The 15,427-nt window shown below is 37.4% G+C and overlaps 1 protein-coding gene across 2 annotated transcripts in view; it reads left to right on the top strand.

Moving 5' to 3' along the window:
• The window catches only part of Antxr2 (ANTXR cell adhesion molecule 2), a 131,117-nt gene that overhangs the window by 44,115 nt on the left and 71,575 nt on the right, over nt 1–15,427 (top strand). For both annotated transcript variants that reach the window (XM_052735426.1, XM_052735427.1), the window contains exons 9-11: nt 950–1,048; nt 3,340–3,409; nt 14,810–14,888. In XM_052735426.1, the coding sequence (XP_052591386.1) occupies nt 950–1,048; nt 3,340–3,409; nt 14,810–14,888 (248 nt within the window). The remainder of the gene's footprint in view (nt 1–949; nt 1,049–3,339; nt 3,410–14,809; nt 14,889–15,427) is intronic.

The following is a 15,427-nucleotide window of genomic DNA, read 5'->3' as shown; positions in this document are numbered from 1 at the left end:
GAACCAGTCAAAAGCAACCAATATATTTAGAGTATTAAGGTAGGAACTTTCCCATGAGATAGATGTGAATGTGTGGGCGTGTGTGTGTGTGTGTGTGTGTGTGTGTGTGTGTGTGTGTGTGTCTGTGTATACACATGTGTGTATACTTGCATTATTTCTATGTTCTTTCTAGAAAAAAAAAACTGCTGAATTTTTTGGTGGAGCTCTCAAGCTACCCTTGCCTTGGAGCTGCCAATTTCTAAATTGTAATTTGGTCAGATCAGCTCTCTAGCGTTTCTTTTGCTTCAGTGTGTCTTTGTGACGATAATCCATCACCGTTGGGATGGTAAACATACTGTCTTGTAGTCAAGCATCAAGTGTTCTCAGCCTATCAAGAGATTTTGTCTGTCAACTTTTCTTCTGGTATATTCTTTCATTCTCTAACATTTAGTGCCTATCCTTACATTGTAGACAGGGAGACAGTAAATCAACTTCCTCTAGTCATGGTCACAGCTGTCAGGAATCCAAATGACAGAACCTCTGTTGGATTTTAAGCTTGTATGCAACAGAAGATGAAACAGGTTGACACATTTTCTTTATTTACTACCTGAACTTTATGCCTGAGAGTGGGAAAAAAAAAGAGAATATTCTTTTTTTGAAAAAGATGTAAAAATAGAATTCTGGGAATTGCGATGAGCCAGGTAATTATTGCTATATTTTAATTCTAATACCTGGGTTACTATTAGCAAATACTTGAGTAAAAACCACATGACAGCTCTATGTGACAGTAAGTGTTGCCTCCACTATACCCACCCAGACAATCTACAGAAAGCAATCTTGGCTGGAGTTGCATCTTCATGGTTATTGGTTAAATGGATAGAAGGAAGAAATGTATTCCAAATCTCTCAATACTTGGGTTGTTTTTAGTAAAACACTGGTTACAGTGCTTGTCTTTCTTTTTTATCTCTAGAGGAATTTCAAGTTGTTCTGAGTGGAAGAGCCGTCACATCTAACAGCCATGATGGCAGTGTCCTCTGTACATTCACTGTGAACAGCACATACTCAAAGAGTAAGTCTCCAGGAATGCCAGTGTCACATCAATGTCCTTACTGCACACAACCTTGAGTATTTTTTCTTCTTTAAAAAATGTTTGTTTTTCTTTTATGCGTATGAGTGCTTTGCCTGCACATATTTTGTGCCTAGTGAGAGCTTGATGCCTTCAGAGGCCAGAAAACAATGGATTCTCTAAAACTGGAGTGATAGGTGGTTGTGAGCTGCCATATGAGTGCTGGAGTCCAAACCCAGGTCCTCTGGAAAAGCAGTAATGGCTCTTAATCTTTGAGCCATTGCTGCAGCCTGGGATATTTTCTTTTCTTTCTCTCTTTCTCCCTTCCTTCCTTCCTTCCTTCCTTCCTTCCTTCCTTCCTTCCTTCCCTCCCTCCCTTCCTTCTTTTCATTATAATCTGCCATGCTGTAGTTTTTTATCAGAGAAGAAATGAAGCCTCCATAATAATACAAATGGTAATAATTATTTAGTAGTGGCAACATTTGATCATTACTTACTAAACACGTAGACTCTGTCCTAAGTAACCTCCATATTCAGAAGATGGTTTGTGGTGAGTAGAATGACCTTCCTCCTGTAGTGAAACAGCTAATGACAGGCACAGCTGAAAGTTGAAATACCTGCACCTGGGTTTTGGACTAACAGCATCAGTCATGTGATCAAATTGTCCTCTGTCCAGACTTACATTTTGCTACTCTTGACTTAAAATGTAATTTTAAAACTGTATCACACGATTTCACTACCTGTTGCCTTATCATTATTGTTTTGGTCAGCCATTCTCTATACTTCATGTCCAATAACTTTTCAATTTCTTAAATTACTTTTATTATTGTCTGGTTTGTTTTTTTGTGCTGTTGGCCATTTAGGACTTTAGAGTTCACTAGAAGTGAGTTGGATCATCACACCAGTAGGTCTTGGTTTCCTGAGTATGTTGGTCTGCTAGTAAAACATTGTTGTTTTTTTTTTCAATCAGTGGGTATTTTGGCCTTTAAAATGTATGAACTCTGGTGTAACTGTTTTTAGAGGAATTCAGCTGTAACTTTGTTGTTTCTCTGATGGTACTGAACTCTCTGATCAGCATAGGTTTGGCCACACTCAGCCACTTGTGCGCTTGTCGAATGAGAGTGGTGAGAATCTCAGCATGGTAAATGTGGTCACTACTTCTCTTCTCTGTATCAGGAACACCATTTGCTTTGGCAAAATAATATTTGTATCAAATTCATAATACATTACACAATTGAGCAGGGAAGGCTCACTTTATTTCTATTCAGTAGTTATTTGTATGTAAGTGCTAGACTTACATGACTCCTTTTGACTGCATATTTGGGTTGATTATGATATACACATCGATAAGATTCATTTTATTGAAGTCAACTCTCAAATTTATGGAGGTGGAATTGTATTTTCATTCCTCATATTCTGAGATGATCCATTTGCTTATGGAAATTTTCTCAGTAGTTCCATTGCTAGATGAATTTTCACACAGACTGTTAAAGCTCTAAGGGGGTTTAAGCACCCAGCTTGTTAGGATGTGCTTGTATGGTGTAGAGATGTAGCTAGCTTGTCCACTTAGGCACTAGTCTTCCATTTTTCATCCATTCTAAATTCTCTTTCTCAGAAACAATATCTAATTTATCCTTGAAAGTCTGAGATGCTTGAAACATTCTAGAGAAAAAGTTGTATCTACAATGTATACTGTTAACTTAGCTAAAAAGTCCCAACTTATGATTTACCATATCTTTGTATCAAGGTTTTATAACTTTTCATTTTTCCATCTTCTTTATTTTGCCTCCTTAGTTAGACTTAAAAAAAATACTGTTGACCTTTCTTTCTCATATTCCCCACTGAATTCTTTTGAAAAAATTTTTATAATTAAGAAAATTTTTATTCATTTTACATACCAATCGCAGACCCCCCCTCTTCCCTTTTCACACCCCTCCAGCCTTTCTCCCTCAACTCATCCACCCATCCCCTCCTACAAGAAGGGAAGGCCTCCCATGGGGAGTCTGCAGAGCCTGGTACATTCTGTAGAGGCAGGTTCAAGCCCCTCCCCACTTCAAGGACGTGTAAGGTGTCCCACCATAGGGAGTGGGCTCCAAAAAGCCAGCTTATGCACCAGGGATAGATCCTGATCCTACTGCCAGGGGGCCCCTTAAGCAGATCGAGCTACACAACTGTCTCTTTTATGCAGAGGGCCCTGAATTCTTATTGTGGAGTGCTTGGCTTTTTTTTTTTCAAATGAGACTGTGTTAGAGATATACAACTCTTTATTAATTAAATGACATTTTATTTTTTAGGTGAAAAGCCAGTCCTTGTTCAGCACAGTTCCATACTTTGTCCTGCACCTGTCCTCAACAAAGCTGGAGAGTAAGTACTCCATCAAAAACAGCTCAACAGGGATGCTGAGCAACTGCTCTGCTCTGAGGAGGATCTTTTCTCTTCTCTTCTCTCTGTCTCCCTCCCTCCCTCTCTCTCTCTCCCTATCCCCCTCTCCTCTCTCTCTTGTCCTCACTCCTAACAAAAGCCTTTCTTCATGGATTAAAAACAAACAACAAAACCAAGTCAAAACAAAAAACAATGCAACAAATCGCTATAAAATGACAATCACACATTGGTAGTTTTGTTTATTTATTTTGTCTTTTGAAGACAAGGTATCATGTAGCCCAGGGCGACCTCAAATTTACTAAGTAGCTGAGGCTGGCTTTGAACTCCTGGTCCTCCTGCCTTTACCTTCCAATGCTGAGATTGCAAGTGTGCACCCACCAAGCCAGGCTGATTGTTAAATTTATTATGAATATTTTTTACTGTACTGCATGGGTCTCTACAGCCACCATGGCCAGCAGAATAATGTTCCACTAGAGGCAAGAAGGCAGTTCTGTTCAACAAGACTAAGTAGCTCATGCTGGTTCAAACTTCGGGCGTCTGACTTTGAGTAGTCTATATTAAGCGTATTTAAGCAGAGCACAATTTGGTGAAAACTTCCCTGGTGATAATTGATTCATTCCTATGTGCACAATAAATCTTAAGATGTGACTGACTCCGTTGACACTCTTTGTAAAGTAGATGTGACCCCCTCCATAAAGATATGTTCTATAGATTAACAAGCTCACAATAAGGCTCTTGGGGGAGAATCTGGTGTGGTCTTAGCCACACAAGCAGTGCAGAAGGATACCAGGCTATTAAGCAGGTCAGCTCTCAAGCTCCTGGAAGGATATCAGGTTATGCATCCCTTCCTTTGAAGAAACTTCCCTGTGTGTTTAACATTCCTATTTCCCAAAGTGCTTGTCTGTGAGCACGACCTCAGTACCTCCCACATGGCACAAAGTGAACGTTAAATTATAAATTAATACCAAAATTGTAATGTCAGTAGGTTGAAGGTATTAATGTTTACTTTATCTTGTTTATGAATATTGATTAAATGCAATCTAAAATAGTATAGATGAGTTTGAGAATTATTGTTAAAATCTGCAGATAACCAGAGCCACACCCAGTATTTTGAACTTATACTGAACGTACACACTCATGCACACACACAGAGTTCCAAAGTAAGATTTTAAATATTTGCTATAAAACTTAATAAATATTAGAGATAAAAGCAAGTGGCTCATGGTAATCTGACTAAGGATACATCTTCATTAATTTGTACTTTAATTTATTCCCCATTTCAGTTAATCCTACACTCACTATTATTTTTTTGTGACTGTAAACCATGATGATAACTGGTTAAAATAAGAAATTTTTAGTTCAGAAGACAGGCTTTTATTTGACTCATCAATGCAAAAATAATTTTAATTAGTAACTTAGTATTTCTGATTTTTTTCTTGTAATCTTTAATATGTAGCAAATAATTGCAAAAAGTTGAGATGTTCTCTACATTGGTAGCAAGGAATGCAATTATTTGCTGCAGATTAAAGATTATAAGAAAAAAAATCAGAATGCTGATCCAACTGATGGAATTACTTAACGTTGATCTTTTACACAGAGCATAAAAATATTAAACACCAAATATAACACGAATTGTTAGAAGGTCTTATTAATAAAAAACAAACAAACCTGAAGCCATGTATTCGGATGAACGATGGAAGATCAGAGAAGCAGAACAAGCCACAGCTACCTCACCTTGCCAATTCCTCAGCTGATCCTGTTTCCTCAGACTGGAAGCCTCTGAGTCCTTATCCAAATGGATCTCAGCTGAATTGCTTCTCAAAAGCCTAAAAGCTTAACCAGGCTATAGTTCCTCATCCTCACACCTTAAATACCTTTCTGCTTCCTGCCATTACTTCCTGGGTTTAAAGGCACAAGTCACCATGCTTAGCTGTTTCCAGTGTGGCCTTGAACTCACAGAGATCCAGCCGGATCTCTGCCTCTGGAATGCTAGGATTAAAGGCACGTGCGCCATCATTTTCTGGCCTCTATATCTAGTGGCTGTCCTGTTCTCTGACCCCAGATAAGTTTATTAGGGTGCACAATATTTTGGGGAATACAGTATCACCACAAACAAAAGCTATAATCTCAAGTCAAAATTAGTGTTCACACAATGAAGATTATATTTTCCTCCACGGAATCAAAGAGAATGGTTTTTGTATTTTTGTAATTGTTATGAATACTTGGTCTTTGTGAAAGTGTCAATGTTCAGTATATTCAGAAGTTACTGAACATCATGTCTGGTCATGCAAATAAAATCAAGCAGTACCAGTTTTCTATTTTAAATAGATTGAAAGGGCTATATTATATAACTTTAGGAGTAAGACTATTATTCAAAAATTTCTGTGTTCTGTGTGATGATATAGTATCAGTGATGACCGGCCTGTGGCTAAATTGGACTTTCTGGTAGTTTTAGTTTTTCATGGCATCTTCCTACCCCAAGCGTATAGTGGAATTCAGTGGTCTTGTATTAGCCATGACAAACCACCAGAGTTCGGACCTGTTTAATTGGAGTCCTGTTGGTTGGCCCTCTTTATGCCTCCTGGCCCAGTCTCAGTTATATTTTCTAGTCTTTCCATTGGTTATACCATCTTTGTATTTTGTCATTCAGGTAGAAAATCTTTTGAATCATAATTGATTTGTTTCTACTTTATGCTCGACTCATCAGCGAGCTCACTGGGCACTGATTTCGGAACATGAGATTCTCAGCTCACTGTCTCCACTACTGCCATCCAAGGCAAAGTCATGTCTCCTGCCACCACCATTCATCTCTCTGTTGGCCTCTGTTTCTGTCCTTGGCTTCAGGGATCCCATTGAACAGATAAGCTTGTGTCATCCCTCCAGATAGGATTATTGGGAATAGGTCCCACACGAAGTTCAAGGAGAGTTGGCAGTATTCCCCTGAAATTCTACAGGAACCAAACTCCTTTCCTTAGATCTCATCTCCTCACTGCTTCTCTGCTCAGCTGTGGCCACACGACCCTTTTCCCTGTCTCTTAACCCAATCAGCTTACACTTCCATCAGTGATGTCCTACTTGCTGGTCCCTCTGCTTGGAATGGTATCTTCTTATCTCCTTAAGTCTTGCTCAAATGACACCTTCTCAATAAAGCAGAAACCCTTCCTAGGTACTCTTTCTGATCAAGCGACCTCCTTATTGCCTTTACATGTTCTGAATTTTCTCTCAAAAGCTTACTGTTTATTGTGGCTCCTTTCTGCCAAAATAAATGCTGTAAGTTTTGTTTCTTGGAGACTCCCTTGAATTTATCCAGTGCCCATAATAGTGTAAATTCACTAAGCATTTGATGGATGAAGGTGATTATGTTTTTCTCAAATAGTTCTGTTTACCAATAAATATAAAAAAATTAAAAAGAGGTCACTTGATTTCTGATGGGGGAACAGGGCTAGGAAAAATGTTCAGAATTTTATTTTAGGGTGATGTACCATTGACAAGGACAGAAATTTACAAAACTTTTAAATAACTGAATGATTAAAGAGGACAGTTTAATTTATTCTCTCATATAATTATAAAATGAAATGACATGTGAATTTATATTTATAAATACATATAAAATATGTCAGGCATCAGTTAAATTTAACTGATGCCATACCATCTTTGTATTTTGTCATTCAGGTAGAAAATCTTTTGAATCATAATTGATTTGTTTCTACTTTATGCTCGACTCATCAGCGAGCTCACTGGGCACTGATTTCGGAACATGAGATTCTCAGCTCACTGTCTCCACTACTGCCATCCAAGGCAAAGTCATGTCTCCTGCCACCACCATTCATCTCTCTGTTGGCCTCTGTTTCTGTCAGGCATCAGTTAAATTTAAAAAAAAATTACTTTTACTTTTGCTAATCTCATTATGTGTGGGTGTGCTGTGCGGGCACATCATGTGCACCTGCCGTGGTATATAAGGACGTCACAGAAGAACTTTCAGCTTTCCTTCCATCACGTGGATCTCAGGGATCAAACTCACAGCAGCCTCTTTTACCTGCTGTCTCCTAGGCCTCAGTATTTGTCTCTCTCCTTTTGAATAGTGTACTATAGCAACTACTGACATTCTTTAATGCTTTGCAGATAGGATAAATACTTAAAGATACACGATTTTTAATAATTGCACACATAATGATAAACATTGGGTATAAAAAACCATCATTTATTTAGCTTTTAATATTAATACTTTGCTTATAGGTACAGAATATTTGGGGATGGAAATCCATCTAAAAGAATTGCTTTTGTATTATTTTACTTTATTTTGGTACCAGGTTCTAGCTAATCACGGAGGCAAACTTTTAGGGAATATTGTTAATACACTGGGTCCTGGGAAGCATCATTATTTACTCTGCTTACTTTGTTGCACATAATTGAGACTGTTTCCTTTGCCTTGACTTCTCTTCAGATACTTTTTGTTGGTGACCAGCTCTTCTGAGATTGAATTAAAACCAACAGAACTGAAACAGTGTAGCCTTGTAAGGTGACTGATGCTTAATATGTTTGCCTAATTACCTTTTGGCTAAGGATTCAAACCCATTAAATAGCTAGTTAGTCTGTGTTTCAAATAAACACATCTGGCCCATCAGCGAAGGAAGGTTTCACTGTGTGAAGGTGACAGATGTGGTGATGGGTCCCCCTGTTCTCTCACCTAAATAATTAACAATGCTCTGGTGAAGTAGTCCTAGACAGACAGATGCCTGGTCTCAGAGCTGGTCCACAGACACGTGCCTCTGCTCATTAGTCTGCCCTATTAGTTCTTCTCTCATCTCTGTGCTGCATTTTTTTTGAATGTGCTTGTGGGTTTTGATTTAAATGAGGGGTAAGGTGGGTGTTTACTGGGAGACAGGACTAAGAACTTGCATTAGAATAGCTAAGATGTCTTATATTCAAATACTGATGTTATGAAGTAACAAAAATTACACAGACTTGAATGTGGGAAAGGGATTTGCAGGATTGAGGTTGGGGGTGGGAGGTAAGATGGGAATCATCAGAATGCATTATATGTAAGTATGAAGCTGTCAAATAGCAAATTTAATTAATAAATGAGTTTTAAAACAAAGAAATTAAAAATATATGTGCAGGTCCTATCTAGGAGTAATTCTACTTAGCAGAATTGGAGTGGGGCTTTGAGCAACTTCTCTGAAAGAGACCAATGTTTACTACATTTCCTTGATACAGATATTTGGTTATGATGAACAAATTTGAAGGATCTGAGAAAGAAATGAGTGGATGTAGCTGGGTTTTTTGTTTTTTGTTTTTCTCTTCCTCTTTGAACACTTTTTTTTTAAACTTCATATACTTATGAAAATTATCTTAGCAAAATTTTGGTATATCATTTCATTTATTTGTGTTAGTTGCTCATTTGTAGCAAGATGCCTTCTTTGAGTTTAAATCGGATGACATCCTAAGAGTTCTTTGATCTCGGTTGCATGGTAGCAGACTCCAGGTATGCTATGTGGTCATCACACATACTTGGGATACAGAGATAGTTCTCTGACCCTTGTTCTGTGAGTCAGCGACAATAGCGCAGCTGCTCTGGAGTATCTGAGATCTCAAACCTGCGATTTGACGAAAAGAACAGAAAAAAAATTGGGTAAACATACATAAACACATTGTGAAGAAAGACAAACAGAGTGGAGCGGCGGAGCAGAGCCTCAATCTACAGCTTGCTCGAGAGAGATGACTTAAGGAGGCGTATGGTAGAGTTAAATGTGCTTTCAAAAACACTGGCCAGAATCTTCTGGCAAATATGAAATAAATATCTAAATCAGACGAAAGTGATAGCATTAGTCCTTTTAAAAGGCAGTGTGGGAAGCCACCGACAGAGTACGTGGAGATGGAGATGATGGAGGACGAGGGTCATTTCAAGAGTCTGATATGGGATCTCCAGTATGGTTCCCTGAGGATGACTTGGAATGAGGCCTAGGCTTGGAAATTGATTAAAATTTTTCTCCCTGAACATTGTTATTTTTCAATAGTAAGCCTAATTTATTTTGTCTGGCATCCAATTGACTAATTCCACTCATTTTTTTTCTTAGTTGGCTGAATTTTCTTTTTACCAAGCTTTTCTTTCTTTTGCAAACACATATCCACATATGTGTGTGTGTATCCATATCTATGCAGTCCCTAGATCCTTTGTGTTGGCAGCAGGTGATACAAACATTATTGATTCAATCTGTTCTTTCTTGCAAGGAATGAGACTTGATGATTTAATTTGAAATCCTGAATACCAGGACATCAGTTATGACTTCGTTTGGATTATAACCGTTAGAATCTTAATGAAATAAGTTGATTTTGTTACTCTAATCCTCTCCCGTCCTGAAACTTGCACCATTTTTCTTTCATATTGTCTTCTGATTATATCAACCAGCATGTCATATTCACTTGGTCAGCACTGTATCCCTTTCCTGAGTATCTGAAACAGTTATAGACACTGTCTTTTATATTTATTTATTTAGTATTTATTTATTTTTTTGAGACAGGGTTTCTCTGTGTAGTTTTGGCGCCTGTCCTGGATCTCGCTCTGTAGACCAGGCTGGCCTCGAACTCACACCTGGGTATTCCTCCCGAGTGCTGGGATTAAAGATGTGCACCACCGCCACCCGGCTAGACACTGTCTTTTAAGAGCAACAATGCTTGTTTCAAACACTTGTATGGCTGGCCAACGAGATGTTGCCAAATGTAAGAATGTTAAGGCAAATGCTTCCAAGACTGGGCAAAGGTGTGGCTCCCATGTGATAGACATATGGCCTCGCCAAGCATCAGAAGAGCCCTCCGGGGAAGGCTCTGACTTACTCTTTATTGCTACAAACGAAGGAAAGAAAGAACAGCATGAGAAGAGAAGCATACTTTGCCGTGTTGTGAGGAAGATCTTTGCAAATCCTAGAATGTCTTAGTGAGTGTGCTGGGACTGAGAAGACGATGACATGGTCTCTCTTAAGCGTGCACTTACAGCTTCTTATGTTCTTTCCCATGAAACTTACAATGTCAATTTTATGATTATGAAAACAAAGTAGGGAGTTACTATTTTCCAGTATCTTTTTTTTTGTATTTTATTAAACTTCATGAACTTTTTAAAAAGGAGTTGTGCTAGTGCAACCCTGTGCCTTTAGACTGTGTCCTTAGACGTGATTTCATATAGCTTGGAATACGCACTGGCTTCTCCTGAACGATGTCAGTCTTCCTGGCTGTAGTTTTTATTTTGGTTATGTACATATATCACCATAGCATAAGGAAATTATTTAATTAAAAATTCCTTTAATGTCTTTAAAGAATACATTTAGACAAAACATTAATTTACCTCTGTACCCTCAATTTGAAGTGGCTTCTTTGAACTACTCACAAATCTGAAACCTCTCTCTTCAGTTTGAAATCATTATCATTCACAAAGCTAGCTCAAAGAACACTCTGCAAAGTATTCAATAGTAGTGCTTGCTTTCAAAATATCTGAAGTCACCACAATTTTAACAACTTTTTGAGTGGTTGCCAGTTTAATTTTCAGTATGTGCAAATTGGAGGTGAATTATTTAGTGCTTTCAGCAAATGTCTTTAACAGTTTCATTTACTCTTTAAAATCCTCTCTAATGGATCATAAAATAGAAATCGTTCACAGAATATATATTTATATATAAAGTTGGGAGCAAATGCACACATTTCAACTAGGTTACTGTGGATTGAAATGTTAACCATATTTCATGAAATATGACATTTCTCCGATCAGAGTAGCTTTGACATATAGCGCTGGGCCCTCCTCCTCCTCTTATCTTGGATTACTCATGTATCTGTAGGTGTATTGAGGCACTAAGACCATGAAGACTAATTGATTTTATTTAGTCAATAATATGCCAGAGCACTATTTAACAATTTCTCTTGTAGAAGAATTTAGTGTGCCTGAATTAAGCTTTATCAGTATTAATTAACAGGAACCATGAAAATATATTTCAAAAATCTTCATATTGTAATATGTTGTAAAGGTTTCTTTTGTCTTTTTATTTTGAAAAACTTAGAAGGGTAGTGCCCACGGAATGTTAGGATGTCTAGAAGAAGTACTAAGCACTCTAGTTCCGTTTATGGCCAACAGGGTTGAGTAAGTTGGGTTTTCAGCCTTGTGTTCCTACATCATCATGTGTTATGGCCACTCACTCCTAGACCATTTCCACATTCTCAAGACATCATGTTTTCAGTCTTTCTCCAGATGTTACACCAGCTTCCTGTTGTTCTTTGAGTCTCTTAACTATCCATTTTCCTCATGGTTGGATTCCTGACCTATAAAGTCATCTTCTCAAAGGCTTCCCTTCTTGCCAACCAGCTCCAAATCTCCAGGCAAGATCAACAAGAATGACATTTGTAAAACACAATTGTTGCCATGTTTTTATGATGCTCGTTGCCTTTTCAGACTATTTCCAGGTTCCTGGAGCTCGAATTCTGCAGACCTCGCAGCCATCCCTGCCGCTGCTGCCATTTTCAGCCAGAAGCTGCCTCCCCACTCTCTTGCACCGTGTTGCAAGAATGGCATCGTGTTGGACTGTCCTCTGCCTCTCTTGTCTTTCAGCCTGTCAGGCTCTCCATCTTCACAAATTTACTTTTTTTTTTTTTGTCTTGCTTTTGAACTCCTGATCATTTTTCAGGATTTGTCTTAGAGGTGACTATCTTTTGGAAACTTTTGTCATTTCACTCCAAGAATGAATTATCTGTCCTCCTCCACGGTCTGATAGGATGTCTGTGCTCATATCTATTTCTTATAATGCCAGGCACACTCCATGGTGAATTCTTGTGTATCTTCCATTCAGTTACATTGTGACTGGTTTTGTTATTACAGTCATATTAAACAAATCCTAGTTTGGCTATGCTTCTTTTATAGAAATTATTAGTGGTATCTTAGGCAATTTAAAAGTCTTTGTTGTGTTAACTAGTAAAAGAACAAGTGATTGATATTAGCAAACATTGATCAAACTATTTAGAGTATGATTTGAGTATATCTGTCTATGCATATGGATATACAAACACAACTCAACATAGCTATAATGTTGGGTTTAATAAGATGTCTATAACAGGAAATAGAACTGCAAACTTACTTTACACAAGTCTACACGAAATTAAGAGGTAATTTTGAACAGTTTAGCTGTCTATATTTTTATGTCAGTAGAAGAGAAATTCTTTAAGCAAATATCTTGCATATATGTTTAATTCTGGTTATATATCCTATATTCTCTGTGCTAGTTCTTTAGAGTGGCTGTAATAAGATTGTAAAACCATAATGATATTATGAAAGTCCTCTCAATAAATCATTGGCTATAACAAAGCTTCATAGAGTGCCTGAGTTTCACATACTGCAAAGAACATCTATATATTTTGTGAAGTTCCCTCCCTAGAGCAACTCTGGCATAGGTATAACTTCCGTACTTTTACAGACTGAGGAATGGAATATTAAAACTGATTGACATAAGTTCAAGCTCGGGACTCTAGCTTGCCCCACACATGTCATAAATATGCCTAGTTTTGCAAGCTGTGGTCACATTTGGACAAATAAAGATGAACTGTTCCATTGCCTCCTATTTGTGTCTGGAATTCAATAAACACAATATTTATTTAATATGTTTCAGCCTATGATTAGATCTCATAACCAAGGATCTGGATTCCATTATTAGATGCATTCTAACTAGAAGTAGGAGTTATACAGAGACAAGAATGAGCAATGTATTGGAATTAAGAGAAAGGACATAAAATATGACAGAAAACATTTACTAAGTACATTGCAATCTTGGGAAAAACAGTGCTCCAAGCATTGACCTTGGGCTAGAAGATGGCCTTTAACTACCTTTGAGCTTGGGGTAGTCATTGGCTTCATGACAATACCGTACCATACCAGGAATTTAAGGACTCTTTCTAAAGGAACAACAGAATTCAAGAGCAGAAGCAACTGTGTTTTTCATGTTTGCAACACTTTCGAAATTCTTTTCCAAAATTATAAATATTCATAAATATATATTCAAGAGTAAATATCTTGTTTTAGGAAAATGGTGCTGTAGTTAACCATGAAAAGGTATGAATATAGAAAAATCTGAATAAGTAATCCTAGGCTAATGTGTATGAGATAAATGCAAATATAAGTCCCTAAAATAGGAGTGGAGGACGAAGATGGTATGCTAGAGAAGTGAAGGTTCCTGGATTACAAATTCAGAGAGATCCAATCTTCTGATGAGGCACCTTTTGAAACTTCAGTTTCTTGACTTGCAGAATGGAGATAGTGCCATGGACTACTGTGAGAATTAAATGAGATGAATTAATGATTCTGGATGATAGGAAGAACTCAATTGATTAGTGCTCTTACTGACTCTCCTGTCTGGATCTTGCTACCAATATGTGCATTTTATTGTTTCTGTGAAGACCATGTATAAAAAGAAGCTTCTGGTAGATTTTCATATCTGCACAGACTTGTTTCAGTTTTACTCAACACTGGTCATGTTATACTAGAATGTTGTTTGAGGATAACGAGTTATTTTGTATAACTAAGGTCTCAGCATGTGTTTCTTCTACACCTTAATTTTCAAATTTCATCTTGTGTTCTTACTCACCTCACTAAGTGCTAAAATTGTGACTATGTCTGCTGGACTCTCAGTGTGGAATTGTAAACAACTCTAGCCGGATCTAGAGTGGAGTGAACGAGATTACCCTGACAAGAATATATTGGCATCAATAAAAATAACCTTTTCTCCAAATAGAACCATGCCTACCCTGTCATATGACTGTACACATCAAAGTATGAGAATTTGGAATTAGGAAAGATTATTTTGGATTCTGTAATGCTTAGTCATGAAAACAAAACAAAACAAAGTTCTGCAGAATAAGGAATTTGGTTTAACTTAAAAAAAAAACAGGCCATTTGGCATTCTATTTTGAAATACTGCAAAAATTCAGTTAAATTAAAAAGTCCCCTTCTTTTCTGTTTTTAACTAAACTGTTTTCTTCTAAAGGAAGAGTTTTTTGAAGTGGGCATGTTATAAGAATATTAACAGGAGTATTTCTGAGTTATGAATAAGATCTTAGCTTGACTTCGGCAGTATTATCTTTCTCTGTGGCTCTATCCCTGTGTGGATCTGAGCTAAGTTGTCGTGTTGAGGGAAGATGCACCATAAGGACTTTCATTGCATCATTTCCTCTTGCCTTGGTGGTGTGATGGAAAGGGTTCGAAGTCAGGTAGAAGTCGAGGTTCAATCCTGGCCCCCCAGCTGTAAGACTGTGAAAGTGCTGATGACTTTAAAAAGCTCTGGCAAAGATTTCGTCGTTTTGACCTTAGACATCTCCTAGTTGACTTTAATTATTGCTTCTTAACTCTTTTTGTAGAACTCTTGAAGTTTCAATCAGCTTTAATGATGGGAAGTCTGCCGTCTCAAGATCCTTAACTGTCACAGCTACAGAATGTGTGAGTAAAAAGCTAATTACCTTTAGAAAGAATTTTATCATGAGATAATAGCCTAGGGAGTCTCTGTGCTGTTTATTACAGCAAGGAAGGTGCAAAGCAAGAGTCACAACATGACAAGGAAACGTTCATATAGAGTTTATTTTAATTCTTTCTGTTCTGATCCCTTTGAAAAGATTTCTAAGTACTATACGTTAGATTTTAACATTTATAAAATTCCCCAAAGTCATATTTTAGCACAACATAAGGTAAGAGAGTAGGAATGAAGCATTCTTTTTAGGAGATTAAATGTGGAAATGATTTCTTTTATTATGAAGATTAGAATTTAGTATCTAAGAGGTTGATCAGGTTTTGAAATTATTAGTGCACCTCCATAAGTGATATCATCATTTTGTCCACATAGATGCTCTCTGTACTTTCTAACGTAAGTAAGAAATCTCATTCTGAGAGCTGGGTGATAGCTAAGTTTGAAACTATATTTCAGTTGAGTTATTTATTTGCATCATCTAAAATACAGTACTTTAAAACATAAACTCCATAGA

This window comes from Peromyscus californicus, unplaced genomic scaffold, assembly GCF_007827085.1.
Source record: "Peromyscus californicus insignis strain IS unplaced genomic scaffold, ASM782708v3 Scaffold_13__1_contigs__length_99412109, whole genome shotgun sequence".
NCBI lineage: Eukaryota > Metazoa > Chordata > Mammalia > Rodentia > Cricetidae > Peromyscus > Peromyscus californicus.
This window is presented reverse-complemented; position numbering and strand designations above follow the sequence as displayed.